This window comes from Spea bombifrons, chromosome 12 (genome assembly GCF_027358695.1).
Source record: "Spea bombifrons isolate aSpeBom1 chromosome 12, aSpeBom1.2.pri, whole genome shotgun sequence".
Classification (NCBI taxonomy): domain Eukaryota; kingdom Metazoa; phylum Chordata; class Amphibia; order Anura; family Pelobatidae; genus Spea; species Spea bombifrons.
Genome location: NC_071098.1, coordinates 16,356,784 through 16,384,476, shown reverse-complemented (window position 1 = coordinate 16,384,476; position 27,693 = coordinate 16,356,784). Strand labels below are relative to the sequence as shown.

Genomic DNA, 27,693 nt, shown 5'->3' with positions numbered 1-27,693 from the left:
TATATACGGTAGACTACTGTACTTATTATATGACTACACTTATTACAGCCCCCTTATAAAACTGTAAACTGTATACAACCAAGTACATCTGTAAGCACTAAATCAATAAAAGTAAATATACATGCATAGGTTCCAGCGCCCTTCCAAATGACTTAGGATTCAGAAGCTTGGATATATAGATATATTTTATTTAATACATTTAAAGATATCTTTATATCTCTCAACCTTTCTCAAGTAAGGCCTGCCATTCCCCTTTACCTTTTTCAGTGGCGGTGATAATGCATCCATGGGATGGAATATGCAGGATGTGCTTGTCAGTGTTAAACAGAATGGGAACATACAAACGGGAAATCCTTTACTGGAATTGAAATTTGTGTCTCTGTTTCTGTTATGATTATGTTCATCACATGTACTGTGAGGCTTGAAATTATTTCTACTTTTACCCAGGAATTGGTTTTCCAAACAACTTAATGGATGATGGATTACCGAGCCTAGAACTCTACATTCTCCCCCACTTCATTTAAAGCATGCTCTGCCTCCAATCTTCATCTAATATTTTAGAGGATTCCTAGAGAAAACATTTTACTCTTCTAGTATAAATTAACAGTGAAAGCTAACATGTACAGACAAAAAAGTAATGACAGGCAGCTGACATAAATACAGTGATATATTTGGAAAAATATTACCATTCATAAAATAATAACAAACCCTGTTTTATAATATGATAGTGAGAAGACAACCATGAAGCTTAAAAATTGTCTTGCGTATAACACGTGGCATGAGAAAGAGTTGGAGCCGAGCTGCAGCACCATCGGTTGGGATTGCAGCAATCCATAGCAAAGATTTGAAGGCAAATATTAGCAGCAGTTGGAAAGGGGAACTTTTCAAGAACGTGCTTTGAAGAAAGATTGTGAGATTCTCCATTTGAGTATATTGGACACAGAGTCCTAGAAAAAAGCATCCAGATGCATTAAATCCATGGCTTTCAGGCATCAAAATTTAGATTAGAAGATCTGAACGGTTGTATTTTGCCAGTTGAGCACTTGAGAAGTGTTGAGTACTGCGAAACAGCATGTGTACACCGCTGCAGAAGCATTATAAAGATAAGGTTATATTTCAACTGTAATTCTTAGCAACATGGCAGTAGGTTTCTTGTCCATTTTTGTATGTTTTTGTCTTTTGAGAGTGTCTGATGCAGAGAGGAATTTTGGTTTAATATTGCTTACATCCACTCAGAGTGTGCAAATCGTAAAGAGACAGAATGATCAAGAGAAAAAAAGAGGAAAAGATACACAGAAAATGTTGAGGCTGTACCAAAACATAAAGTAAGAATTAGATGGGAAGAAACAAATATCAGAAAGACTGAACAAGATGATAGAATAATAGTCATTCAGTGGAAATACAATGTCAATTATTTGGAAAGAAATTTGGAGATATGACAAACACAAATTAAAATAAATTCATAATAATAAAAGAAAAAAAGATCTTGTAAATCATTTTAAGAGCAAAATTTACTATGATGATAGTAAATTGCACAAGGAATGTTAAACATACATGGACCTCTTCCTGATGATTTTTGTTTCTCAAGTTTTTCCTCCAGTGGTAAGTTTGAAATTAGTGTCCTAGTAATGGCATCTTTCTATCCCCTTTTTTGTCCTCTACCTTTCAGATTTGACACGATAACGCAGCACTAGATATGCAAGAAGACGTAATCCAATAAAGAAGCCTCCAAGCACCAAGAAGTCAACATACAGCTTGGCTTCCTCAACATCCAGTTCTTGTAAGACCTGTTGAGGCAGCTGAAAGTTACAAGGTGGCTCGCGGCACTGTAAGGGAGCCCGGTCCATGCCGTAGATTGCCAGGATAACACCTTCAAAGCCATATCTGACAACATAAATGAGCAGGAAAGAAACAAAACAAATGAAACATTTATATTTTAGTATGCCATTTTCCATGCAGCTGGAGGTGCAATCGTCTGTCCTACTTTCTGGGACGTTCTGTTTTATGTCTTTTTTACAAACCTCCAGAATTCATATATAAATAATATCTTGTGGTACATTTTTTCTGTACATAATTCTTGTCATCTTTACCTGACATATGAGATGTAAGAGCTCCACTGGAGGTATGTTGGGATGGTTTTAAAGCTGACGAAGAAACCTGAGAATAGCAGTACAGGGATTGCAGTCACTGGACCAACAAAAGTTGCAACCTTTACAGAGAGAAAAAAAGCCATGATGTGTGGTTAAGAGGCCATTCTGCACACACACACAGCCATATATATATATATATATATATATATAATAAGTTGAACAGGCTGCTCTACCTGTAATGAGTTGGATGCTGCACCAATAAGGAGCCCCAGAGACTGTGCGACGAGAGCAGTGGAAGTGGCAAGAGCAGAGAAAAGGAGAAAACGAGTGGCTTCAGGGGGTTGACCAGTCATCCAATAAACAATACTGCAATATGCCATCGGGCAAACAATCTGCAAGAGGGAAACAACCAAACAATGTCAGCACACCTGAGAGGTCATGGATTTGAAATGCCAGTATATACCAAGAGTGCACTGAAGTGGGGCGAGGACATAGTGTTGGTCATAGGTGTTCACAGTCGGCATACAAGATTTCATATACTAAATAAACTCATGTAACTGTGTTTACAAAAAATATGCAATTTTAAGGAATGTATATATTAAAAACCATCTTAGCTACAGTATATACTATGAGGAAACATCTTTAAATCCTTGTCTGAAGACCTACATGGTTATTCCTGCCCATTGGGTTATCTCTTGTTAATTTTCTAATTGTTGTTTATTGGTTCATACAACATTTGTAGTGGTTGGATGAGGAGAAGGGAAAGAACACAGGCTGCCACTGACCTCGGCTCCCATGACCTTAGCGTTTAAACAAAACATCTCCAAAACATTTACACTGGTAGAAAAACAAAACTGAACAAGCTATGGGTAGTCATGAATCTAGTTTTCCTAAAAGCTGTGACAGCGACAGTTCCCCTGTAATGAACACATCGGCGTATACCCTGTTACCATAAATTACATTTTTATTGTCAATTACCTGGAAGGGCACATCTGCCATAGTTTTGGCAAGATAATATGCTTTCAGACTGTACCAGTAATTAAGGTGCTCTCTGAGAAAGACAGACATCTCCAGGGGAACTGTAGGAGAATAATGAAAAGTGTAGGACGGTAAAATCAGGTAGGTAGTTAGACAAATGAGAGGAATAAAATGGGAGAAAATGCGAAAGGGAAAGGTAAGCAATGAGAAAAAATGGCAGTATAATTGGAGTTTCTGGGACCAGCCCATGACTGACGTTGGATTACGCAACTATCTGTTTGAGATGCAGCGGGAGATGCAAGTACCGGTAGTTTTACATTTTCTGATGTGTTCTCTCATTTAGCAAAAGTTAAGGCAAAAAGTATGTGCCAGACCTCTGAGACCAACAATAAGAATAAAAAACTATATACAGAATGTGCAGGCCCATTAACTATAGATGTTGCTTACGAACATTTTTGCTTATGGAAGTGACACATACTCAGGACATGACCCAATACACTAGTTTGCAGTCACTGGTACCTACCATATACAGCTCTCCCGATGTTATGTACGAGGAGGTGCTTATTGCGTGCTGTATCTTGAAAACAGAGGTATCTTAAAATGTATAGGCTCCTTGAACCATCTCTAAAACCCACTCCAAAAAAACCTGCCTCCATATATATCCTGTTTTGGATCTTAATGTCGGTGGCTTGGAACATGTTATTGAACATATGAAATATATATTATGAAGCAAATTCTCTAAATATGAGCCAGTGGTATGTCAACAAACACATTGTGTATGCTTGGTAATTAAATATTAAAGACATCATTAATAGCATATTAGGGTCAGTTTAAAAAGGCCCAGTTCTGCACACGGAATCTTGGGTGCCCCTGAGCTTGAGGGGCTTTTGTTATACCCCTGTTGGTAGGATAATTATAGGAACGTGATATACTATTTAAATATGCCCCCCCCACACACACACAATGTGGGATTAAGATTATATGTGATAGGAATGTTTAAGGAACAAGAGATAAAGAAAAGAAACAAACTCACATAACCAAAAAAAAATGAAAAGCGATGAAACTACATATAGATGGGGTTTTATATAGATATAGATATAGATTGGTTTTATATAGATGGGGGATATGGTGTAATGTGAAGAAATCAGAATATTGGAATAACAAAGACAGCAAAGGAGTAGATCTGCGGAGTATTAGATGTTCTTACAGGTCAGCACGGTGGGCATAAGTGCTGCAAACATCAGAAAGAGCATGGAGAAGAAAAGAAAGCCAGTATTATTGAACACTTTGCTGGCATCATCTCCAATGTGCAGGTAAAGCAACCCGATCAGAACACCGATACACAGGTGAGACATGAAGCGCAGGTGGGTCAGGACCTGAGGTAAAGAATAAGATAAGGTAGCATTATTTTATATATATATATAAAGAGGTCTTCAATTAGAGCAGTATGGGTTAGTCACCAAATACCATGAGGAGAATGGCACATCAAACACAAAAGGGAATGGCTTCGTAAAGTGAAAAATATCACATATTAGACCCTGTGAAGTAGACTAGCAGACCTGGAAACCAGTACAGTAGGCATAGCTTTATGTAAAGATGCCTTGCCACCCCAAATGGGTTTTCAAACCATATAGATGAGGTCTCTCAACCCCACCAAATATTTAGTCCGTCTGATGGCCACTTATTGGTACTCCCTCCATTTATACCGTATCTCGGAAGATTGAGATGAATGTTCGTTTGAAAAGGATGCAGAACTGGTTCCATGAGCTGGTAGCAAACGTGTGGCTCTCAACATGACCGGAGACATCCTGTTGAAACAGTGACATTTATCTGTAGATGTATCTGTGTATGTCTCACATACAAATGATGACTGTGTGTATAATATTCATACATTTATTTAACTGTTTTATTTCCTTCCAAACATTTCTCAGAGGTCGCCAGGATTGCACATGGTGAATTTTTGTAACTCATTGAAATCCTAACAGACATTGTGCATAATTTGCCATGTAAAATGTTGAACTAACTCTTACTGTATCTTTTATTTATGCATTATTTAAAGTATCCTAGAAGCTTTTGCAGATGCCGTCAGAGAAGTGCTCTTGAATTACCAATGGGACAATTATGAACAGTAGAGAGTACTACCGTATGGACACCAGTGATTCAACAGTTTGCTATATTAATAATCAGCTGTCCTTCTCTATAAAGTATGAAGAGCCAACTCCAGTTAACTTCTGCTTCAACAAGAGCTTGCCGACCCACACTGAATTATGCATTATACAGGGTCAGCTCAGCTCTTCAAATTGGAGAAACATTCTAGTGTTGGCCATTCGTAATCAATACCAAAGTGAGAGAGCTAAAACTCTGTGTAAACAGAAGGATGGGTTAAAATACACCAATTACTGAAGTTGGGAGTTGCTTGAGGTCTATCCTACTGACGCAGTGGGCATTGTTACTCACGTTTGGGCAGAGGTCAAGGTCTCTCTTGGCTGGCTTGCTCTTTTCTCTGGAAATGGGTAACATACCATCTTCCACTGCACGGAACAACACTGGGTTCAGATCTCCATACTCTCCTGAAGCCAGCTCGATAACTGTAGCGGTAGAAAAGTAGTTACGGTTTGCATTTACTTTGAATGGCAAAACGCACAGGCATTATGTGCAATAGATTCCACAAGACTCACTGAAGTCAGCTGGGTTGTGGTAGGTAGGACAGTGGAGTCCCAGCTTCTTCAGGTATGGAATGAGGTGAGTCACAGCCCCCCGATATATACACTGCCCCTGACTGAGAATATATAGCTGAAATCAGACAAAACAAACAATCTTTTATGTAAAACATGCCTGCTACATGTTACACATCATCACAAATATATATGAAATAAACCAGCAATTGGGTAATCATACAGACCTTGTCGAACATCTCGAAGAGCTTTGCACTAGGTTGGTGTATGGTACAAATAATAGTACGTCCTCCTTGAGCTAGAGAATTTAATAGAGAGACCACCTGGAAGCAGGATGCACTATCCAGGCCACTGTGAAACAGTGTGAATGAAGAGAAAGAAGAATAAGGGTTAAGACATAAACAATAAGAAATATGGAAAGAATCTAAAAATGTATCAGCACCTAATGATACGTAAAGAAGTCTTAGCATAACTACATTTATCGAAACAATGTATAGTTTGTGCATATTGAGTAATTGTTTTAGAGATATTTGCTTACTTTACTAAGTGATGGTTTAGTGCCACCATGCAGTCCCATCAATAAATAATGCATATTATAGCATATTGCGAGTGTTTAATATTCATTCTTTAGCTGTAAGGAAGTAGAAGCTGTAGCTCATTATACCCCCGGATCTCTAGAGCAAGCCAGTGTTGGAGTGCATGTACACATAGGCTAGCAGGGCTAATGCACAGGGAGGGCTTAGGCATTCACGGGTGGGGTATTAATTTAAAGGGAACACTCAAGTATATGCGCTAAAGTGCATATTATGGCTGGAGGTCTCTTTAAACATGCGATCAGTGTCTACATGTGGCACAGCTGGCATAATGTAAACTATATCCTGTCCTGAAGTTATCTCGCTTCTCATTATATAAAGGCTGCCAGAATGAATAAACAGCGATGATCATTTTAGGAATAATTACATGTGGAGGAAAAATCAAGCAGCTTGTGGGAACTGAGATCTAAAACGACATAAAGTGGGTGTTTATTCTTATCTTCAAACACCATTACGCGGGTACTAAACTGTAAAAAGTTGGATTTAGGAAAAGTGACAGATCCAGAGCAGAGTGCAGAGTTATTGTGTTTTTTTCTGCACGTGAACTTTCTTATGGATAGACTCGGAAATAAAATAACCCCTGGAACTTTACAGCCAGCAGACATGCTCTGTGCTCCGTACACATTGCACTGGGCAGCCGCATGCATTCCGTCAACGGGCACACACTAGAAAAACGGGACCTGCTGCACTACCGGCAATACAGGGATGCGGGGACTTCATTGAGCACCAGCTCACAAAATATTTGCCTGTCTTTCCCAATGGCCGGTCCAGGCCCAGGCTCACTTTTTGTCAATGTCAAATATTTGCTTCTGTAGCAGTTATGCCCAGGGGTACTTGGGACATAAATCCAGTAATGTATTTAATCTTATGATTGTGCCTTCGTCCCTGAACTGGAAACAAGTAGATGCACACGTATTGAAGGAATAGATAGATATATTTTTCATTGTGTAGCAATAGAAAGATAAGTGATTTGTATAGGAGGAAATTGAAACTCCATCTTTCCCACCTAGTTGGCTCATCAAAGAACATAACAGGTGGATTGTTGACCAACTCCAAAGCAATCGCCAGTCTCTTGCGTTGCCCCCCAGAAAGACATACAGTGCGTGTTCCTGAGCACTCCAGAAGACCCAGTGCTGTTAAGATTTCATTCACCTGCATAGTAAATACCACAATACGCATCATTTTTTACAAAAGTGAACGGGTCTCGTGCATTAGCTGTAGAAGATAACAAACATAAAACATTTATGTAATAACACATGCAGTGTGCGACAGACAGAAGGACAGTTCAGCAGAAAATAGGCAACGGAAAAGACGATTTTAATATTTTATCAAATAAATAATTTATTACAAGCGGTGAATAGATTATGTTTTCCAGAAGAGACGCATTTCACATTATTTTGTATGAACATTATACTTCATTAATTTATAATGTTATAAAATTCCTTATGAATACTGAAATTTATTGGAGAACTGCTAAAAGGTCATTTCATAGTAATACTCGTCTGCCTAAACATCTATGGTAATCTTTTACTAGTTAGTTGGTTTCATACTGCTCTTATAGCAGTACACAAGTAAAAAGCAATATGAGTTTGACTCGATGATCTTTTTAACGAAGCCCTTTACTTCTGCGATTTCACTGGCTGCTGGATTCTTGTTGACTAGTGGAAAATCTAGTTATTTTTAGAGGCTCATGAACAGAATTCTTAGAATGAAAGGTTTCTTTGCACCGTTTCCTTTGTTTCGCCGCCTCAGGTTTTGCTTTTTCTCAGCAGTAAAATCCTTTAGTAAAATAAAAAAAAATCCCTTTTCCTTGCTCATTTCGTGGCAGCAATTATCTTAGAGAGACAAATTATACAAGACCCCCCTCCTCTCTTTATTCAACCGTGTGTAACTGAAGAGACATACCACCAATACAAAATGCAATTAATTTTATCAGGTGAGGAATATGGAGATAGGCTAAAAAAAAGAATCTGTATGATTTTCTGTTTCCATTGGTATCCCCCGCAGCAATTATCATGAAGAAAAATGTATTAAAGAAATGGAGTGGAATCAGAATGTCACTGCCTAAAGAACCTTCGTTCTAAACACTGCCTCTTTTTTAATGATAAGACATCTACAGTGTAAATGTGGAGATTATGTGTAGGTTTGTTGCCATACTTATGAGCTTCCTGTCTGAGACATAGCAACTGACCTTGTTCTATGGGCCCTCAATATCAGAGTTGTTTTTTTCCCTATAGCCATGTAAGTCTTGGAGATGTCCTATGTCATCAATCTAGTGACCATAGGTCCAGTGACTGAGATCCTTTCTCCAAGGTGCAGTCCATGCAGTATGGAGACTTTACAATCTCCATTAAGGAGTCCAGAATTCTAATCTAAACGGCCGCTGGGTGCTGATGCTGCCGCCGGCCGGCGCTACTTTAATACTTTTTTTTTTAAGTTTAATATGGCAAGCTGGATCGGCTATTAAATGAAAAAAAAAATAGTATTAAAACAGCGCCGGCCTGCGGCATCAGCACCCAGCGGCCGTATGCGATGGCCGCCAAGTGATGGGAGCAGCGTGAGGGGTGAAAGCTCCGCCCCCAAGCACTCACCTTTCACCCCTCACACTGCTCCCATCACTACGCGGCCATTAGACTGCTGGAAATCTAATCTAAACGGCCGCTGGGTGCTGATGCTGCCGGCCGGCGCTACTTTAATACTTTATTTATTTATTTTTAATATGGCAAGCCGATCCGGCATATTAAATAAATAAAAAAAGGATTAAAGTAGCTCCAGCCGGTGGCATCAGCACCCAGCGGCCGTTTAGATACGTTTTCCAGCAGTCTGATGGCCGCATAGTGATGGGAGCAGCGTGAGGGGTGAAAGGTGAGTGCGAGGGGGCGGAGCCACTTCACTTGACTTGCCCCCCAGGCCTTAGGCTGCCAGCCCTCCCCTGACGGAGTCTGCTCAAAATGCAGACAAATGTATCTCTTGTTGCCTATGGAATCTAGAGACCACCTTTGGAATAAGTTGATAAATTCATGCAGAGGGCTTGTAACTCTCATTGTCTCATTGAGTTTACTGATACAAGAAACACAGACTTTAAAGTCAAAAGCAGGAAAGAGACTTGCCTAATGGCACAAGGGTAATTTCCATCAGGTTATTAAGTATTTAATTTAATCATCTGGGAAATCCAGGGATGACCAGACAACTTCTTATATGAAGGTAATCAGACCAAAGGCTTGAAGGTAACTTTGCATAACTTTACTGAAACCCTCCTGGGGAAACTTCAGCAGAGAGTGAATTTAAGATTGGACAGAGGAATCCTCAAGCTTCACACCAGGCCAGCTTTCAAGCAGATGGTAACTAGCTTTTCAGATTGCACTTTTTTAATTAAGAGCACCCTTTCAAGTACCACACAGTTAATTTCAACCCAAGGGTAACTGGACAGACTACAGGTCCTAAAAGGACTGGCGTCACTCCTGGCATCTTCACCATTTATGAATACCACAGTTTCCAGCAATAAGGATCACTAAAGCTCCTTCTCTGTGAAATTTCTGCACTGCTCAGAATCAATACAAAAGAACAGCATAATCTAGTTAATAATCCCAGGAATAGTTTATTGTCAGGCACAGAAAATAAGGTTTTAGCTGCTTCACATTGCATTGAGCTGCATTAAATCAGTCTCCAGTTAGCCTAATCTGTGGCAGATCAGAGAAAACACCTCCAAGATCCATTTCTCCAGGTAATGTCTTGTGGTGGCTTGTAGACTGCTGTCCAACTTTCTAGGGAACACCATCTTTGGGCACTCTGGGTCATTACAGTTGTCTGTATGGACCCAGTTCCTGACAACTAGGTAGGTAACTCCCCCCCTTTGAGTGATATTTTGGCTAATCCAGAAGAGTTGGGTACCGTGAGGAATTTCTGAAGACCTGGATAGATTGGATTATGAAAATAGGCAACCTTTGGTAAATACCAATTTGGGAAAGTGATTTGCTATTCTGAATTTCACTGTATCCATCTTAAATCATATTGATGCCTATATTGGTTGACAAAGTTATCATTTATAGCTTCCCCAACTCTTTTGAAATTGTAACAATCTAAGACTATTTACCTTCCATGAGTTTGGTAAGAATTGTCAAATTAGCACCACATTAAGAAAAAGCCCTTATTTAATGTGATACTAGTAATGCATTTTTTTTTACCTTAGCCTTATTGTTTTGTTCCCAGAATGACCTAATAGGTTGACTGCACACAAATATTAAGGTCCAAACTTATTCCACATGCTGTAAATAAGGGCAATAATAGTTCTGCATCTGCGCCCGTAAAATGTTTACTCACCAGTTCCCTCTTAACATCCATCTTCTCGTTGAGCTTCAGGTTAGTTGAGACCTGGGGGAAATTACATTTCATGAGGTCAGCTACTTAGCCAGCATTAAACCATTTTCCAAATCAGGCACATATACCAAAAATACATATTAATATTTTTTAATTAAGCTCTAAGTATCCAAGAAGGTATTTCACCTATAATTGTGAGGCTGCAATCTATCTATAAAAATAATGCTGTCTTGAAAGCAGAAGCTGTCCCCTTTCCTAGCAGGGTCCTTGCCCCATGGTTAATCCACGCCAAAATTCCAGTCTTTATTATTATCTTTTATTGATATAGCGCCAACAATTTACGCAGCACTTAATACATTACATATATTGAAGGGGTCTGACAAGACGAGAATTGACTTTACTTTTATCACCTCTCCTGTACTTTTAAAAAATATATATTGCTGAGTGATGTGATCATTTTTCTTATTAGGAACAACCTATTGTTGCTGGTTTCAGTATCTGTATTAGTATTAATACTTATCTACTCAATTTTCTCTTCTCACCATCATTGCCTCCTTGACAGTGAGATGTGGTAATAACATGTCGTCCTGCATGATATAGCATGACATCTTCCTGAAAGTGCGGAGTTCACGTTGCTTCCCATTCACCAGAACTTGTCCGGTCATCCCACTTTCCCTGTAATATACACGGAACCTTTTAAAATCACTCATTTAAAACTCAGGAGCCATCTTATATGATATGAAGCAATGAGGTAGTACTGCAGATTGTCCAGTATACAGAGAGGCACATTTGTTTTGTGATTCTGAACTTTTTGCGCTCCTTTTGCCTTATTGAATGATATTCAATTCTGAAAGTCTGCATGAACTCCTGTTAGTTCCAACACCCACTGGAATGTTAGCTTGATCTACGTTCCTTATCAAAGGAGCATTCATCCGTATACAGTAATAATTCAATGTAGTGTGAAATCTTGATGAAAAGATATGAAAATATGAATCCGTATAAGATTAAAATCGTTCACGCTGAATAAGATAAGCACAAAAGGGAAGAAAAGAGCCACATCATATCAGACCTATCAGTGTTTCCTTACGTATGAGGAACAATCTGTCTTTTCCTCCTTGCTAGAAGCTCAGAAAGTTTGCTGGATAAGAGTCTATAACAATGTTTACAGCCCTAAAGTTCACATTAATGTGAAATGAAACCATAGAAGCTGATACTTAAATTGTGCTAAATATATAATTATTCTAGTAAATGCCTTAGTACATAAATAGTTATTCAATAACCAAAAATTCAGATAAAATGTCTAAGTAACGCCTCGCCATTAGCCATGCTGCTAGCCACAACCTAGCCGTTTGCAATTGTGGGAGGTATGTGGTATCATTATAACTATGGCTTTAGTCACGTTAAAAAACCTCACCACAGCCAGGCCTACGAGATGAGCAGCATTATGTAGCACTATCCCCGTGTGCAAATTATCTATTCTTTTTTACCCCATCTGCATCAACTCAATAAATAGCATTTGCTTTGTAATTGAATAGGAACCAGGGAGCCTGGGCAAGGTTTCTTAAAAGCAATAAAAGGTAGAAAGACAGAAGCTGTGCTCAGTACCCAGGTAAGGTCCTCCTGTGTCATGTGACCTATAGAAAGGATATTCTAATTCCCTGGAATAAATGTTCTGGAATAAAGTAAAGCCAAATCTAGGCACAGAGTGTTAAAGCTATGGTCCTGCACTTGTTCAGTAGCAGCTGAGGAGCTACAAGCTCTCTTCTTCTGGATTAAAGGAATTGAGCATTCTACTTGATATGGTAAATACACCCAACAGAAGAACATATTAAATAATGACAGTAAGGTCACATCTCACACCATACATGCCACAAATAGCAATCTAGAAGCCAAAAGGGAGGCTAGGAAAACACAAGCACCATTCTATCTCTGATTCTGCCTGTGTGTGAAAACCAGGCAGGGGGTTAAAGACATATATTTGGTCTTTTAGAACTACATATAACAGCAAGAACATTTGTGAACACAGAGAGTATGTGATGCTATAGTATCTACTTGTATGTGTCTATTTATGTTCTCCTTTTCACAATTCCATATTAAAGATGCCCCTTCCAACAACAGGGCTACAGGGCATAAGTTAATGTATCATTAATGAAAAGTAAACATTTTGATGTAAAACACATTTGCATCCTCACAGACAACTATTCGAAACATTTCTATAGGCAACCGACTTCATGATCATACATTATACATCTTGGGCACTAGCAGAGAGAAGATTATGCTTTGACTGGCGTACGACATGAATGCTATGTGAGTCTTTGGGGCCGTGCCAAAAAATGTACAAAGCTAAAATTAACTTTGTCTGTCTATTAGTGGACTAGGCTCCCTAAGTATTTTCCAGAGTCCAAGGACAAGGTGGTGCCTATAAGAGTTAGATTGTGCATTCAACCCAGTTCTAACGCAAATATAGCCTTATGCACACAGTACTGAGATACTAATCACAGTATTATATTATCTGCTACATAAAAGTTGTGTAATAATAGCTACAATGTCCATAAAACCAGATATTATTTTGATAAAAAATGTATTAAACTATAAAAAGAGAAAAACATCATGATGATTAAGTATATAATATAGGCACAAAATGGATTTACACAAATAGGTAATCCTTCCATGATATGGGAAAAATGTAAACACCCAGAGCCGACATTGTGTTTCTGCTCTATGCGACTCATGTTATTGTCAGTGAGGTAAAATGTACAGTCATGGTAGACTATCCCAGCGGTGCCAAGAATATCTGGGTAGATTGGATCATAGTTCCCATTGTTAACATTTTCTATATCTTTAAACGATAGGCCCAAACCTTACCTCTGGTATGTCCCTCTTTAGAGGAGACTGTCCTTTCTTGGGACCATCTTTATATCTCCCTTTCTTCCCCCAATGTCCCTCTTTTCTATGTGCTTAGAATGTTTGGTGTATATAAGTATGTCAGCATGATCTACAGCCACGTATCCAGTGTTGTTATTTATCTTTGGGGCTGCCATATATCACATCCTGGCGCAGTGTATCTTAAAGGCTCATGCAGTGCCTTTTAATGAAGCCTATGGAGGCTCTGCAGATCTCCCTGTAACCAGCCCATTGTGTGATAAGACACTGGGGAGGCTGTTCGCTCGAGAGAGATAAGTCCCCCTGGATCTGGATCCGGCCTAGGCCGGGATACGCCACTGCACATATCCTTCTTTGTACCACTTCTTCTTTTCCCTCTCTCTTGGAGTACAGAACGATCACTAAGCATGAATGTATCACAGCGCATTACAGCCCTAAAAGTTGCAGAACTATCCTATATCCCATCAGCTACTTCTGGACCCTCCAGCGCACTGGCAAGCAGCAGCACTCTCCTGCCCTACCGAGAGAAGAAAACCAGTGACAAAGGCCAGAGAACCTACATCCACAAAAGGGCTGTCTCTTTTAGAACCAATTTCAGAAAAATAGATTGTTTGCATTATCACATCAGCATAAACATTTAAATCACTGCAAGGGAAGTTTTGAGATATTTGCTATAAAAGAATACCTTCCCTGTTCTATTGAGAATATTCTGTATCTGCGCACACAGCTCCCTTCCTGATTGGCTACCCATATAATGTAAAGTTATATTAGGTGGCACAAATTATAATTTTACAGAACACAAAACTCACTTATACCCATTTGTAATATATTTTGTTGAATATTTTACCTGTATCCCGCGAGAATATTCATTAGGGTGGACTTCCCAGCTCCAGATGGTCCCATGATCCCAATAAGTTCTCGACTGCAGAACATGCCCGACAAGCACTTTAGCAGAGTTTTGTAACCTAAAAGTGGTAAACAAGTAGAATAACAGCCACAGCTCAAACATCCCACATGTCTTTATAATTTCTTATACACAGGACTCTTGCCTTATCCTCTTAATATGCCATGTTTGACTGAATGAATGCACTGTATTTGACCAGAGTATCTCCGCCAAAGTCTCTCCCTTTTGCTAAGTGTTCAGTGATATATAGCTCCGCACCCAAACGTCAGTTAAAACTTGGTGAAGGGTGAAAACAAGGTTTATTGAACAGGACACTTGTATTTATACACACAGCACTAGGTGAAATAGAAACTAGGGGTACGGAAAACATGGCACCCCCAGGACCAGTTAGGAGAATTAACTAACATATGGGTCAAAGTTCCTATGCGCTCGGCAGCTCCGTAGAGTTTCTTGGTTTCATTAATGAGCATGGAGCCCTCATAGCAGGTTAGTTGGTAGACGGCTGGATTGGGCAAACCAGACTGGGTTTCCTGGTCACCCTGTGCCCCCTCATATGCAGAGTCCTTTCAGCCGCTGGAGAGAAGGCAGTGCAGCTGGGGTCACAGACACAGAGTTGGGGATCTTGGCGGACTGCCTGGCATCCCCGGGGACCACAGGTGGAGGACGTAGTCCCATCCACCTGTGTTAGATAGAAATCCCCCAGGGCTGGTGGAGAGAGACCGACATCCTTCTGTCCAGCTGCTAGCGCTCCCGCTGGGTTTATAACATCCTCTGGCTCTAGGGCCCCCAATAAGGGAGGGCACTGGAGAGATGTACTTTCTGATCCTGAGTTCTGGTGTCGCTGGTGGTTGGGGCCAGATGCTGGGAGGGACTCTGGCACAAGGCCAGGGCATTGGTTGGGGCTGCTGGACCAGACTCTGCGGGGCTGGTCAGCATACCTGGGAACTTCTGAGCTCCACTTTCCCTTGCGGGACACAGCCCAGGGCTGACGTCAGTGGGCGGTCCCGCTGAAGCCGGTGGGTGGCACCACTTACGTCGGTGGGAGCTCCTGCTGATGTTGGGGGCATTCCTGCTGACATCAGCATTAAACTACCCCCATTTAAAGGAAAAATTGGCGGGGAGCGGGGGGGCAAGGCCCCATTCCAGCAACCCAGAGGATTTGGGTCTTGACCCAGAGAACCAGAGAAGCGGTGCTTCACACGGAGATCTCCGGGTCAAACCCAGAGAGTTCCCAGGTATGCTGGTCAGGCTCTAGAGCGACAGATAGGAGAGGCAGAGATCAGCGGTTTTCTACCCTGATGTCAGTGCTTTGCTTGGGGCTGCCGGACTGGACGCTCTGGGGCTACCCAATAGGGCTCTAGGGCCATAGGTAGGAGGGGCAGAGATCAGCAGTGCTCTGTCCCAATCCCAGCGCTCCTGCTGGGGCTGTGCCAGTGGAGACCACAGTCCCATCCACTTCTCCAGGAAAAATTCCTTTTGCTGCGTCGTGGCAGAGACCAGCTGCACTCTGCCCTGTTGCCATCACTTCAGCTGGAGTTATAGCATCTCTGGGGCATGCTATTCAGCGAGGTCTAACTATTTTCTGTATGACTTTTCCAGCCCCCAATTCTTGAGTAATTTAAAAGTCCAAATAAGCCCTCAGCCCATGTTCGTCTGGGATATCCAGCTCCCAGAAACTCTGGATGTCCTCCCTCCACCACTCCGCTGTGTTACCAAAGTCAGGATCTCCTTGAAGACTTTCAAATAATAACAGTGACAGTCCTCTGTTGGATCATCATTCCCCAGCCACAAACATACCTGGGCTGTGTACCACCCCAGAGCCCTGTATCCGTCATCCACCATCCACCATCATTTATGCCTGGATCAGCTCCTCCAACTCGGATACCCTTTCCTCCTTGCCCTGCTATCCAAGGAACGGCATTCGCAAGTCCAGCTAGAGCCACTACCTTCCCTTAGGGGTTGGGAGGAACTCTCCATGGTAGTCCTACTCCCATTGGAAAGCCTCTCACCACAGCTCCTGGAAGGTCCTTTGTTGAACCAAGTTCATCGAGCTGTGCCAGTGTCTCCGGCATCCAAGTCTGGGCTGCCCGTGGCATGCAGTATGCCCATTCTGCATGCGAGTCTTTGCCCCACTTTTGCAGGCCTCATAAGTTTATCCTGTAGGCTTTGGTGGTTATGGCGTACCGAGCTAAAAGTTTCCCTTTAGCCCTCTCATAGTTTGTAATGTCCATGTCGGGAACCACACGGTATTCCTCCACTGCCCGTCCAGTTAATTGGCTGCTACTATTACCGAGCCTGCCGTATCCAGGTCCAGGCACGCTGCCTCTCAAATTCCTGGAGGTAGCCAACAATATTGTCCTCTCCATCTACAAAGATCTTGAACGCGGAGTAGGGCAATTTTCCCAACCTCCTTCTGCCGAACCTTGCAATGATGTGATCCCTCCTGCTGAGGGTCCAATCCGCCTTTCATCGCCTCAGTAGCTTGTGCCATAACTTGAAGTATTATCTCCGCTGGTTGGTTGGGACCCAACAGGGATTGTCTCTTTCGCATGTCCTTTTGAAACTCCCTTTACTTCCACTGATGAGGTGCTCGGTCGATCGCTCTCTATGAGCTCTAAGATGGTCGCAGATTTGGAGTTGTTTCTTTCCCCTCACCCTCGAGCCTCCAGCAAGTCCTTTAAATATCCTCCACTCCCCTGTCCTGCCACATTTCAGCCGTCGGCCTGGCGCCCTTCTCCCTGGCCCCTGCTGTGAAATACGCTGGTGTATGGAAAACATGGTGCCTCAGGATCCCCTTATGGGGTGACCCCAAACCCTGTATATCTTTGGATGTCTTTAACAATTGCCTCCCTTGTCCCCACATAGCATACCAATTGAGAGCTTCATAGGGGAGGGAAAACCGATTGAGGTTTTAGAAGACCTCATTTGCAATGAGCCCGAGAGTTCCGGGGGAATCCTGCTCTCCTCCCGGCCAGGTGTAAGTGGCGGTGTTCCATAATTCCCAATGCCGCCAGCAGGTAGAGCAAGAGTTGCAGGGAACGGGAAATAGGGATAAGGACAGTGTGGTGAAACTAAGCCTGTGGGAAGAATTAAATAACATACAGGGGCAAAGTTCCTACGTGCTCGGCAGCTCCGTAGAATTTATCTGTTTATCCCAGTTAGGCCCATGGAGCACGGATAGCAAGTTAGACGTACAAGGGGACTGGAAAGCTGAGAAACGAGCTGCCCTATGAATCTGCCACGACCCCCTCTCAAACCTACCCCGATATGTCCTCAGGGAGTTACCGTGACACACTGCAACAAGAGGAAACACTCATGAAAGCTCTCAATGCATGCCTGCAGTATCTGAGGATGTTAGAGACTCTTGTGAGTTTCCGTTCTAGGACGAAGTCCTTTATCAGCAATCATCCATATGCACTAAGGAGAATACTCTGGGGCTTTTACTGGAGAGCGCATGCCTACTTATCTAGGAGAGGCTCAGCTGCAAGTACACCTCCGGTAAGGCACCTCAGTATCCTCCATACTAGCCTTCCTACTACATAGTTAATGAGCTATCCAAAAAGAAAACGAAAGCGTAACTATTTATCCTCATTGCACTCCATAACATCTGCTCTTTATCTTTAATCCTAACTGATGCACCTCAGCCTAGAACCTATGTGTTTGTGCCTGGCTCCTGCCCTCCCTCCCTCTTCCCAGTTTGTTGCCCCTGCTCACCTCTTTTCTTCCAGCATGGCCCCTCTCTCACCGAGTAAGAAAGATCCTTAAACTCAATGTCCACGGCGGATCGTTTTGGAAGGTGGGAAAAACGTCGCGCATCCGTGATGTGATTCTCCACTTTCTTCAAGTGAGTGGCGAGAAGTGTTGTGTCTTGAAGATGGTGGCAGGATCCATCTTCAGCTGTGCTTGCGGTCTGTGCGGGAAGCCCCTTTTCTGCCATTTGCACGAGGAGGAGGACAGCGCTGGTACACAGATATCCAAGTGGTCTATGGACAGAGAAACCCAATGTCATCATGCTGACTACCTTCTTGTTTGTGTAAAAATACAAGAACAACGGGAACTGTTACCAAACTGAATTTATGATAAATATTTTAGCTATTTTTTTACCTTTCAATAAGTGTAATAGTTGTGGCGATATTTGGTTTCTAATGGAGTATTTTACATTTGGGAAGGATAAATATATGGTACAACGTGTCTAAACCAGCATAGCAAATAATTTCCTTTTGCACAGAAGAACTCAACACCAGTTCTAGAAAACATTATTTACCCCTTCTCAGTATTTTTTTATTTAGTAATCATCCTATGTTTATAATAAAGCAAACGCAGCGCAGGAAACTAGAAATGTATGTAGCTAAAAACTTCTGTTTTCAAGCTTCAGTTCCACCGGCACCTCTTATCAAGTGAAAGGCTCTCATTCTGTGGATTGCTATTCACTAACAGTACAGAGAAGCTCTTTATTCTGCCCTGGATTTTTGCTTTGGATTGCAATCAAAGTACCGGAGCCGTGCCTGATCACACGACGATAGTATTACAAAGCAATTATATCGCCGGCTATAGAAAAGAAACTATAGATTCACCTGGACCCCCAAACGGATAGATTAACAGCATCAGTTTAAACCTTTGTGTTCATAACAGATAATATGATAATCTCTCTCCCTGTATATATATATATATATATCTATATACCCTACACACATTGCTTAAGCATATGTCATATCATTATTATAATGCAGCATAGTATCAGTGGATAGATCATAGTAATCAGCCTCTAATATGTAGAATTCCAATGTCTGTCTCTCCTGTCCTTTCACTAAAGCCAGAGACAGGAACCTTTTCGAGTGATTGAGCTGATGAACAGACAGTCTAATCATCCAGTATATACAAACGCTGATGACGGCCACGGAAGTAATGTATATGTGCATATTAACCTTTTAGGTGCCACCCCCTGGCACTCAAGGTTGATGACACAGCTGGCCTTGTTAGGCTATGATTCACACCTATGACATCACCCACAATTTAAGAACAGAAGCAAGAACAGAGCTGCACACAAGCCTAATACTGGAACACATTTAGATAACCAGATAAGAAAGAATAAACCTATTTAATGTTTCCCATCCTTGGTGTTCTGATTTGTCAGACCTGTGCCAGGCATTGTCCTCTCCACTGGAATGAGCCCCGCCCGGCCCCTATATCTGCCCCTCGCATTGTGCCCCGAACAGGTGTCTGTCCAGCAGCTGCCCCTCCCCTGCCGCCTCGGGCCGTTTACAGGAACGCCTATCCCCGCCGATCCGTCCGATTTGTGCGGACTTGGGCTAAACCAACGCGTTCGACACCGTGCCATATTCCGCACCCCCTGCCCCCCACCCTCATGCATACACTGCACAGCACCCTCATCCATACACGACCCCCCACCCAGCACCCTCATGCATACACGGCCCCCCACTCTCATCCATACACTGACCCCCACCCTCATGCATACACTGCCCAGCACCCTCATCCATACATTGCCCCCACCCAGCACCCTCATGTATACACTGCCCAGCACCATCGGCCACCGCGTCTCACCTTCCGAGGATGCGGGAGGTCAGCGCTTCCCCGCTTCTATTCCTTACCCGGGGCAGCCACCTCCGGGGATCGGCGGAGGGTTTCTCAGGACAGAGGAGAAGAACCAGCGGCCTGTATGAAGGAATTCTCCTGCGGCTTCATGCTAGGGATGGGCGGCCTGGGAATGCGCGGTTCTGATGCAGACATGCAGCGCTCGCAGCTCCTCGGTACTGATGCAGATCCATCTTCTGGCAGACGGCGGAGAGGCTGGGCTTCTCGCAGCATCTCTTAAAGACACAGCACACACATACTGAGCCCCTTTAATACAGCGCTATGCAGTCATACTGTATATACGCTATGGGGGTCTTAACATCATGCAGACTTTTACATGAGGCTAGCATTAGAATCGCAGGCTTGCCGTGTTGTTGGTCGCAGACAAACCCAGCAAAAGCGGTGGCTCCCTCTTACCTCCATTCAGTGTTTTTAACCATTTAACTGCTGGGGAACAGAGGAGTGTGCGCGCTGATTGGACAGATCTTTAGTGTATATTATCTCCCGCTAGCGTTACTCTTTAATCACGTGACAAACAGTTTATACATCATTCTCCAACTGAATGTGATCACTTCCCGGCAAAGCGGTCCATTCTCATACCCGGGGTAGCCGTCAGAGGTGTGCTGCTAATCCACCCGAATGAAGCCCCCCCCCTGGGCCCTTACCCCCCCACACCAGTCCCACACATATACCCCCACCCTGCACCCTTACCTTACTTATCAATGCATCATTTCCAAGGTAGGGGCTTGTAACGTGGGGGAGTCTGGGGAAAGGGCATTTTTTTATATGGAGGGCACCTTGACGATTAACATCATTGACTGTGATGGAGCAGGGCCCCTAGGTAAAAATTTGGCCTTAAATTTTCTGATGGCTGAACTGCTCTGTCTGCTGCGGAATTGCCGTAGTCTTTTTTCTTTTCTTTTTTCATAAGTAGGGCAATTGGTGCCCAGGGCGTGATCAGAAGGCCACGGTGATGCCACACTTTTGGAGGCTGAAGGTGGCACAGGGCCATTGCCGTTAGGTGGCTTAAGAGCGTCCCTTGCCTTGCAGCACCTGGGGAACTTGCCCAAAGACTATGTCATCCAGAGCTGGATAGTTTTTCCAGGGCCCTGGGCCGTAAGTCTATAGAACCATTAGAATACTAGGAGCACTCCAATCTGATATGGAGGATGTGTCAGCTGCTACCCCCCCCCCCATCTGAAATAAATAGCAATACTGCTCTATCAAAATAAGAGCTTTGGTACAGAAAGCAATGTCCATGTTTTTACACCCTGCCTTGTTACCGATATCAGCTTACAAATTGGCTTTAAAAAATGAAGATTGGGACAGATCAATAAACAATAATAGAGCTGTTGCCTTCCAATGTTGAAAGTCAGATAAGCGGCCATCCTTAATTCTTCCACTCAATGAAAAACTAGTTCATCTCACAAGATTTTTGTTGAACGCTTTGCATGGGAATTCAATGTACAAACATTAATGAGAACTAATTACAATCTGGCGGATATGTATACAGTAAAAATAAACCCATGTGAGTATTACAACACCACAATTAAACACCTAATACATTCCCTGGCTGACAATTCAAACCTCCACTGTGCTTCCCCTGCTAATTAGCCGTAGGCGCACTAAACTGGTCCGTACTTATTGAATACTACTATATAAGCATCTGTCTGATCCCATTATGCATACTATAGGTGTTGTGCTTTCTAATAACATTGGAATTATTAGCCTATTATATACTGCTCAACAATTCTATACATAATGTGCAGCGGGATTTTTGAATGTCCTACTTGGATGTATAGTTTCATGATTAGAATGGAGGTGATTTAGGGGTGAGTGGTTAACATTAGAACAAAAACGAATCTAAGGCTACAATGAAAAAGTACAGTTGTGAATGTCTTCAATTTTGTTTCCATCCTTTTTTTGACACATCTGAATATTATATAAATAGAGTTTGATTGGGCAGAGGTTTGACCTAAAATTTTACCTCAAAGTCATATTTTTGAGGTGGTTTGGCAAAAAATAGTGACCAAAATATATTAAGCATTGGAAGTTGACGTTCACCGTGAAAGACGAGAAGATACATTATATGGGACATCTGACCATTATACCACCATGGACCTTGATGACATTGCATTCTAAATGTAGCTTCCATTCTTCTGGGGAGGCTTTCTGTAGGAATTGTTTCCCATTCATCCAGTAGAGCACTTGTGAAGTCAGGCATTGATGTTGGATAAGAAGGCCCGGCTCGCAATCTCTGTTCCAGTTCATCCCAAAGGTGTTCGATGGGGTTGAGGTCAGGGCTCTGTGCAGCCGGTCAAGTTCTTCCAACCATGTCTTTATGGACCTTTCTTTGTGTACTGGGGCACAGTCATGCTGGGATAGGAAAGGGCCTTCCCCAAACTGTTCCCACAAAGTTGGAAGCATAGTATTGTCCAAAATATCTTGGTATGCTGAAGCATTAAGATTCCCCTTTACTGGTAGTAAAGGACCCAACCCCTAAAAAACAGCCCCATAGAATTATCTCTCCTCCACCAAACTTTACAGTTGCACAATGCAGTCAGGCAGCTAACGCTCTCCTGGCATCTGCCAATGGGTCTAATTGAAACACCTGAATTCAATAATTAAGAGGTGTTTCCCAATACTTTTGTCCATGTACTGTAGTGTATATGCCTATAATAATTTACAATGCTATCTATTTGATGTGAAGGAAGGCCTAAGGAGCCATTAACACGTGTGGTGCTTTGAAGTGGTATATTAAGGTGGCACACATTTCAGGGTGTTACATTTTATTACTTTTGATAATTGCGTATGTTATATTAATAACATACGTAAAGATTTTTTAATTTACAAATGGGGCGGACATTTAATGTGGATAAATCAATCAGTCAAAATGAATGAATAAATACAATGTTGAGATTTTAGACACCAAATGAACCATGCAATGGTGTTTTACTGATTCACATAGACGTGGTAGAAACCTGTATTCTGTATATACCAGAGAGCAGACGTGTTCCTTCACAGCAGTTGGGTGAGTATCCCTCTCAATGAAATAAAGTTACAATCACTCTTTGGTGGCATCTGAATGGTTCTGGCTGTCTTTGTATAAGATGAGAGATAACGGGACAGGTGATAGACCTGCTAGCTCTGCCACCTTTTTCCACATATCTGCTTCCACAGAAACATAGAATTTGACAGCAAATAAGAACCATTCAGCGCATGTAATCTGACCATTTTTCCTGATGTAAAGATTTGTCTTAGATTGAGAATAGCCATGTTTAAATGCCATTAGCTGCTGAAAGGTACAGCAGAAGTGCCTTACTTTCTCAAACCAGAACATAAACATAAATTTTAATAAATTAGAATAGTTCCCCTTTAATACACACATGCAAACCTTTGATTCAACCTGACATTACCTCGCATGTGTCAGGCGCTATAGAGTATCAAGTCGTTCTCCTCTGATCATTTGTAGATCCAGTGGATCTACTTGTAGATGCCCAGTAAGGTTCCCTCTCTATGAAAGCTTTATTCATGTATTTATTGGGTTTGAGGGATCTACTACCTACATAGTAATTCCTTTATATTCACAGAGCTTTATTACCTCTACATTCTGTCTCTCTACATATTTTACCTCTTATCACTGCTTGAGAATATGCAAGGATTTTATTTTAAAAATACAAATCTAATGTCAGTTATTTTTAGTTTATACTCGGAAAATAATAAAACCATCGAAATAAACAAATAAATCAACGAGCCACTAAATGAGCCGTGTATTGCCGTGCTGTTTCTTTAACTCTCCTTGCTGCCTCTGCTGCAGTGAGGTAACTCCGGGTCAGGCAATGCTGCAGAGAAACCGGAATAGCCGATACGGCGTATAGAAAAGACAATACCGTAATATTATATCTCCATAACCAAATCTTGGGATTTACAGATTAATACACAATCTAAAATAATCTGCATGTATCTGCTTTCAGTCTAGTTCATGGTTTGTTTTCTGTAACATGATGAGAGCCATCTCTAATCCAAAGGGGCTGTTGTCAAACCAGTCCTAGTGGTTTGACTGTACTGGGCAGCGCTTTAAAGGAAGAGCATGCAGCGGAGAGCGAATGAATGAATGCAGGGGGTGCCCTATGTGTTTATAGGGGAGTGGAAGGGGCTGAGATGTGCTGCACAGGCCCTGCGCAGAGAATTAAACTCCCACCAAAAGCTTCATTCAGGGCATACTCTCACCCCTCATTGGCGGGCAAGCAGAATTACTGCACACATTGTAACCCTACAATGTTACTCCACCGGGACTAAATGGTGAGGAGCAGGACGACGGGTACACAAGCTGTACCTCCAGATCACTTACAATAACATACCTCCCAACATTTCAAAATGTAAAAGAGGGACACTTTTTTTAAATTGCTCTCGGGGAACTCATCAATACAATTGCACTTTACAATGCTGCGCTTGCATCGCTACTTAAAACATGCTTCATTTTTGTCAGCACAGTCATGCATATTAAAAATAAAGAACACATCAAATTCCCATGATGCTCAGCCAGCATCATGGAAGTAGTATGTGTGGCTGAGCCTCGTGGGAATTCAATGTGTACACGTGTAAGGTATATTATTTCTAAGAGGAGATAGAGCTTTTTTTTTTTTTTTTTTTTTTTTTACACCAGTTACGTTTAGTTGAACGTTTAGCATGAGTAAGTTAGTAAAAACACATTTTCTTCTCTGAATCCTCACTAAATTGGTTAAATTAACAGACAAGACCCTCAAAATGTATCAATTCAAGGTGGATTTTAACTGAGATAAATTGAATTTCTATAATTTCCCAGCGGTTATAGGGCACATATTATAAGGTGTACATTATGGTGAAAGTGGTTGTTTTTTTACTTTTAGGATGCTGGTTTGTAACTGGAATTTTGAACAAAGAAGTTAAAAAAAAACACCCACAAAAAATATATTTCTGTAAACGTGACAAATCCAGAGTATTTCATCAGGAACATTTTCCTGCACCTTTTTCACAAACACTTCTGTGCTTTTACACGGTATTTTTAACCAGAACTGTCATCCTATATAGATATGTATGAGGAACGGCGTGTGAGCATGTGGCAGAGGCGATACCACCACTTGAAGTTTGTTGTTGCGTATTAGTGAGTGGCAGATTATAGGGGTTACATATAGGGGGTCTTGTGTGAAGCCCTGGTTGGGTACTTGGGAGGACCGGTCAACTACCAGGATGCTTGGGATCTTTATAGCTTACAGCCATTTGCGCGGGGTGATTACTTAATGTTTGCCGGAGCCCTGTGTCCACTCAGGCAATGGTGTAGACACAGTCGGTGATGATGGGAGCTCAGCCTATTTTGCCAGGCCGCCTGCCTGGACTTGCCTGCTTACTGCCAGCCTGGTCTTGCCTGCCTATTTTGCCAGGCCTCCTTCCTGAGCTTACCCACTTATCTCTCCAGCCCTCTTGCCTGGACTGGCTCGCTTCTCTCTCCCTGCTTCTTGCCTGCCAGTATTGTATCAATGGAACGAGAAGGAATTCAGCCTCTACGCTAGGGGTGTCCAAGTTTTTTCTGCTTTGGGCCACTTCATCAGAATTGTATACGCGCAAGGGCGGCACTCATTTTTCACTGTGAGAAACCATGGCCTTTTATGCAGATTAAAATAAAGTAAATGACACAAAACGTTTACTTTTCCTCTAACTGATTTCTGGGCCTAGAAAGTTTTGTGACTACAAATTCAGGATTCTGGATAAGTAAAAATAAAATAGTTCTATTTATCCTAGGGATACATGAAAATTCTGGACCAAAACCGAAAATTCTGGGTTCACTTAGCCGAAAACGACCCCCCCCCTTTAAAAATACAAAATCCCACTTTTAATAAAAGTTACACACCAAAACCGTACAAAAAATTTAATAATGTTAACAGCAATCTCAGGCATACCCAGATTCGAGCATGTACTGGTTGGCTGGGCATGATAGGAACGTGATTGCTGTCAACAATCAAATTAATAGTTAGTTTTTTGTCCACCTTTGGTTTGTTAACCACACTTTTAATTCATTCATTCGCTCATTCAGTCAATCACTCATACTCATTCAAACACCCTCCCCCACCCCCTTACCTGCACTGCAGCTCTCTCGACGCCGCTCACAGACTTCAGCAGGGGCCGCGGCCGCCCTCTGCGTTCTCTTGTACTGTACAGAGGAATCAGGACTGGAGCAGAGTCATGTGATGTCACGTGAACTCTGCTGGGTTCCACTTCCTCTGTGCAGTACAAGAGACCCTCCCACAGGTAAGTAGCAGGGCTCTTGTCATCCCGGTTGCCCTGGCTGCCGATCTCACACGGGCCGCACCTCGAGGTGCCGCGGGCCGCGTTTGGCCCACGGGCCGCATGTTGGACACCCCTGCTCTACGCGTTCGATGTTTCCGAAACAGAAAATCCTTTCCTTGTCATTTCCCGGTAGCACAGTACCCACCCTAATAATGTTTTGTAGCTACATTCGGAGCGTGTGTGTGTGTGTGTGTGTAAGTGTAAATTACAAGGAAAAGAAATTTGCATTTTGTTTCTCCCTCCTTAAAACCCTCCACACTAAGCCCAATTCCCTCTACCCAACTAACCTAAACTTAAAAAAAACAAACAAAGAAAAAAAAATAAATATATATATATATATATATATAACAATTGGAGGGCAATGGAAGTGTATAACAGCTGGAATCTATTTTTAATACAATTTAAATCAACATATTGTTTTCCTTTCACATCTAGATCAAATATGGGGAGAGGCAAAGCATCTGGAATAACAGTCATGCGATCGCTGTGATTGGCCGCTGATTGTCCCATAAATCGAGAACGGGCGAGATGCTGTGCGCCGTTACATTTTATAACACAATCAGTAGAGTTATACGATCACAGAGCAAGGAAATAAAAAAAAAATAAAAAAAAAAGAGGTTTTCCACAATACATACTAAAACAGACTTCTAACTCAATAAATTACAAATAGGAATACAAATCATACTAAGACAGAATCATTATTATTACATAAGAAATTAGAAACATTCTCAAAAGGTGAAAATGTGCGTTGAAACAAAATAAAATAAAACTGATCATCATTAAATAGGGAGAAAAACAATGCAATTAAAAAAAAATAACAAAAGACAACCATTTTACTTTCAACTGATAATAAATAAGAAATGTAAATGTTCTATCCTGAACCAGTCAGCATTGACTAGATGATTTGGAAGTATACTGGGGTGCTTATTAGGCTTGTTTAGTGGCTAGTTTGTGAATACCTTCAGAAGTTTGTTTCATTTTTAAAGTGCGAAAGTGACGCACTAAAACCCACAAAACATGGACTTGTTGATGCAGATAACAGACTTCCACCCCACAGTTTGTACAATCGCCAGTGAGTCTAAAATTTTGGGATATATAATAAAAAAATCCAGCCTGAACTATTAAAAGCATTTACTGATTGGCTCAAGTTCGTAAAATCCACCCCATGTTGATAGCTAGGATAATAGCATCTTATGTACAATAGAGTAAAACTAGAATAAGTGAAACAACCTTCCAACAAGTGTTGCAGAGGCAAGCAGCTGTATCTTTCAGCCAACAATACAAGGAAAAAGAGCACCTTGGAAACGTATTATTAATCTACTTATTACTTGCCGTAA

General features: G+C 41.8%; 1 protein-coding gene across 2 annotated transcripts; it reads right to left on the bottom strand.

Annotated features, from left to right (window-relative positions):
• Nucleotides 1–1,342: 1,342 nt before the first annotated feature.
• On the bottom strand, nucleotides 1,343–20,210 carry ABCG4 (ATP binding cassette subfamily G member 4). 2 transcript variants are annotated; one of them, XM_053452468.1, is made up of 15 exons: nucleotides 20,050–20,210; nucleotides 18,155–18,423; nucleotides 14,384–14,501; nucleotides 11,196–11,328; nucleotides 10,657–10,707; nucleotides 7,343–7,488; nucleotides 5,971–6,094; nucleotides 5,747–5,861; nucleotides 5,526–5,656; nucleotides 4,775–4,876; nucleotides 4,276–4,444; nucleotides 3,069–3,169; nucleotides 2,324–2,482; nucleotides 2,091–2,209; nucleotides 1,343–1,884 (listed from the first exon to the last, which is right to left on the bottom strand). In XM_053452468.1, the coding sequence occupies exons 2-15, from the start codon at nucleotides 18,375–18,377 to the stop codon at nucleotides 1,659–1,661; spliced, it is 1,917 nt and encodes a 638-aa protein (XP_053308443.1). In that variant the 5' UTR covers nucleotides 18,378–18,423; nucleotides 20,050–20,210; the 3' UTR covers nucleotides 1,343–1,658. The 2 variants fall into 2 exon arrangements, with proteins under 2 accessions (XP_053308443.1, XP_053308444.1); XM_053452469.1 differs by having other exon boundaries at nucleotides 20,003–20,064.
• Between the last annotated feature and the right edge of the window lie 7,483 nt (nucleotides 20,211–27,693).

Bases quoted from the DNA above. Each gene is read 5' to 3' on its own strand.
- ABCG4 (XM_053452468.1), bottom strand. From the start codon at position 18,377: ATGGCAGAAAAGGGGCTTCCCGCACAGACCGCAAGCACAGCTGAAGAT. The intron at 10,708-11,195 runs GTGAGAAGAGAA...AATTTCCCCCAG, and splicing joins CTGTCAAGGAGGCAATGATG to GTCTCAACTAACCTGAAGCT. The intron at 7,489-10,656 runs GTGAGTAAACAT...TTTACTATGCAG, and splicing joins TGGATGTTAAGAGGGAACTG to GTGAATGAAATCTTAACAGC.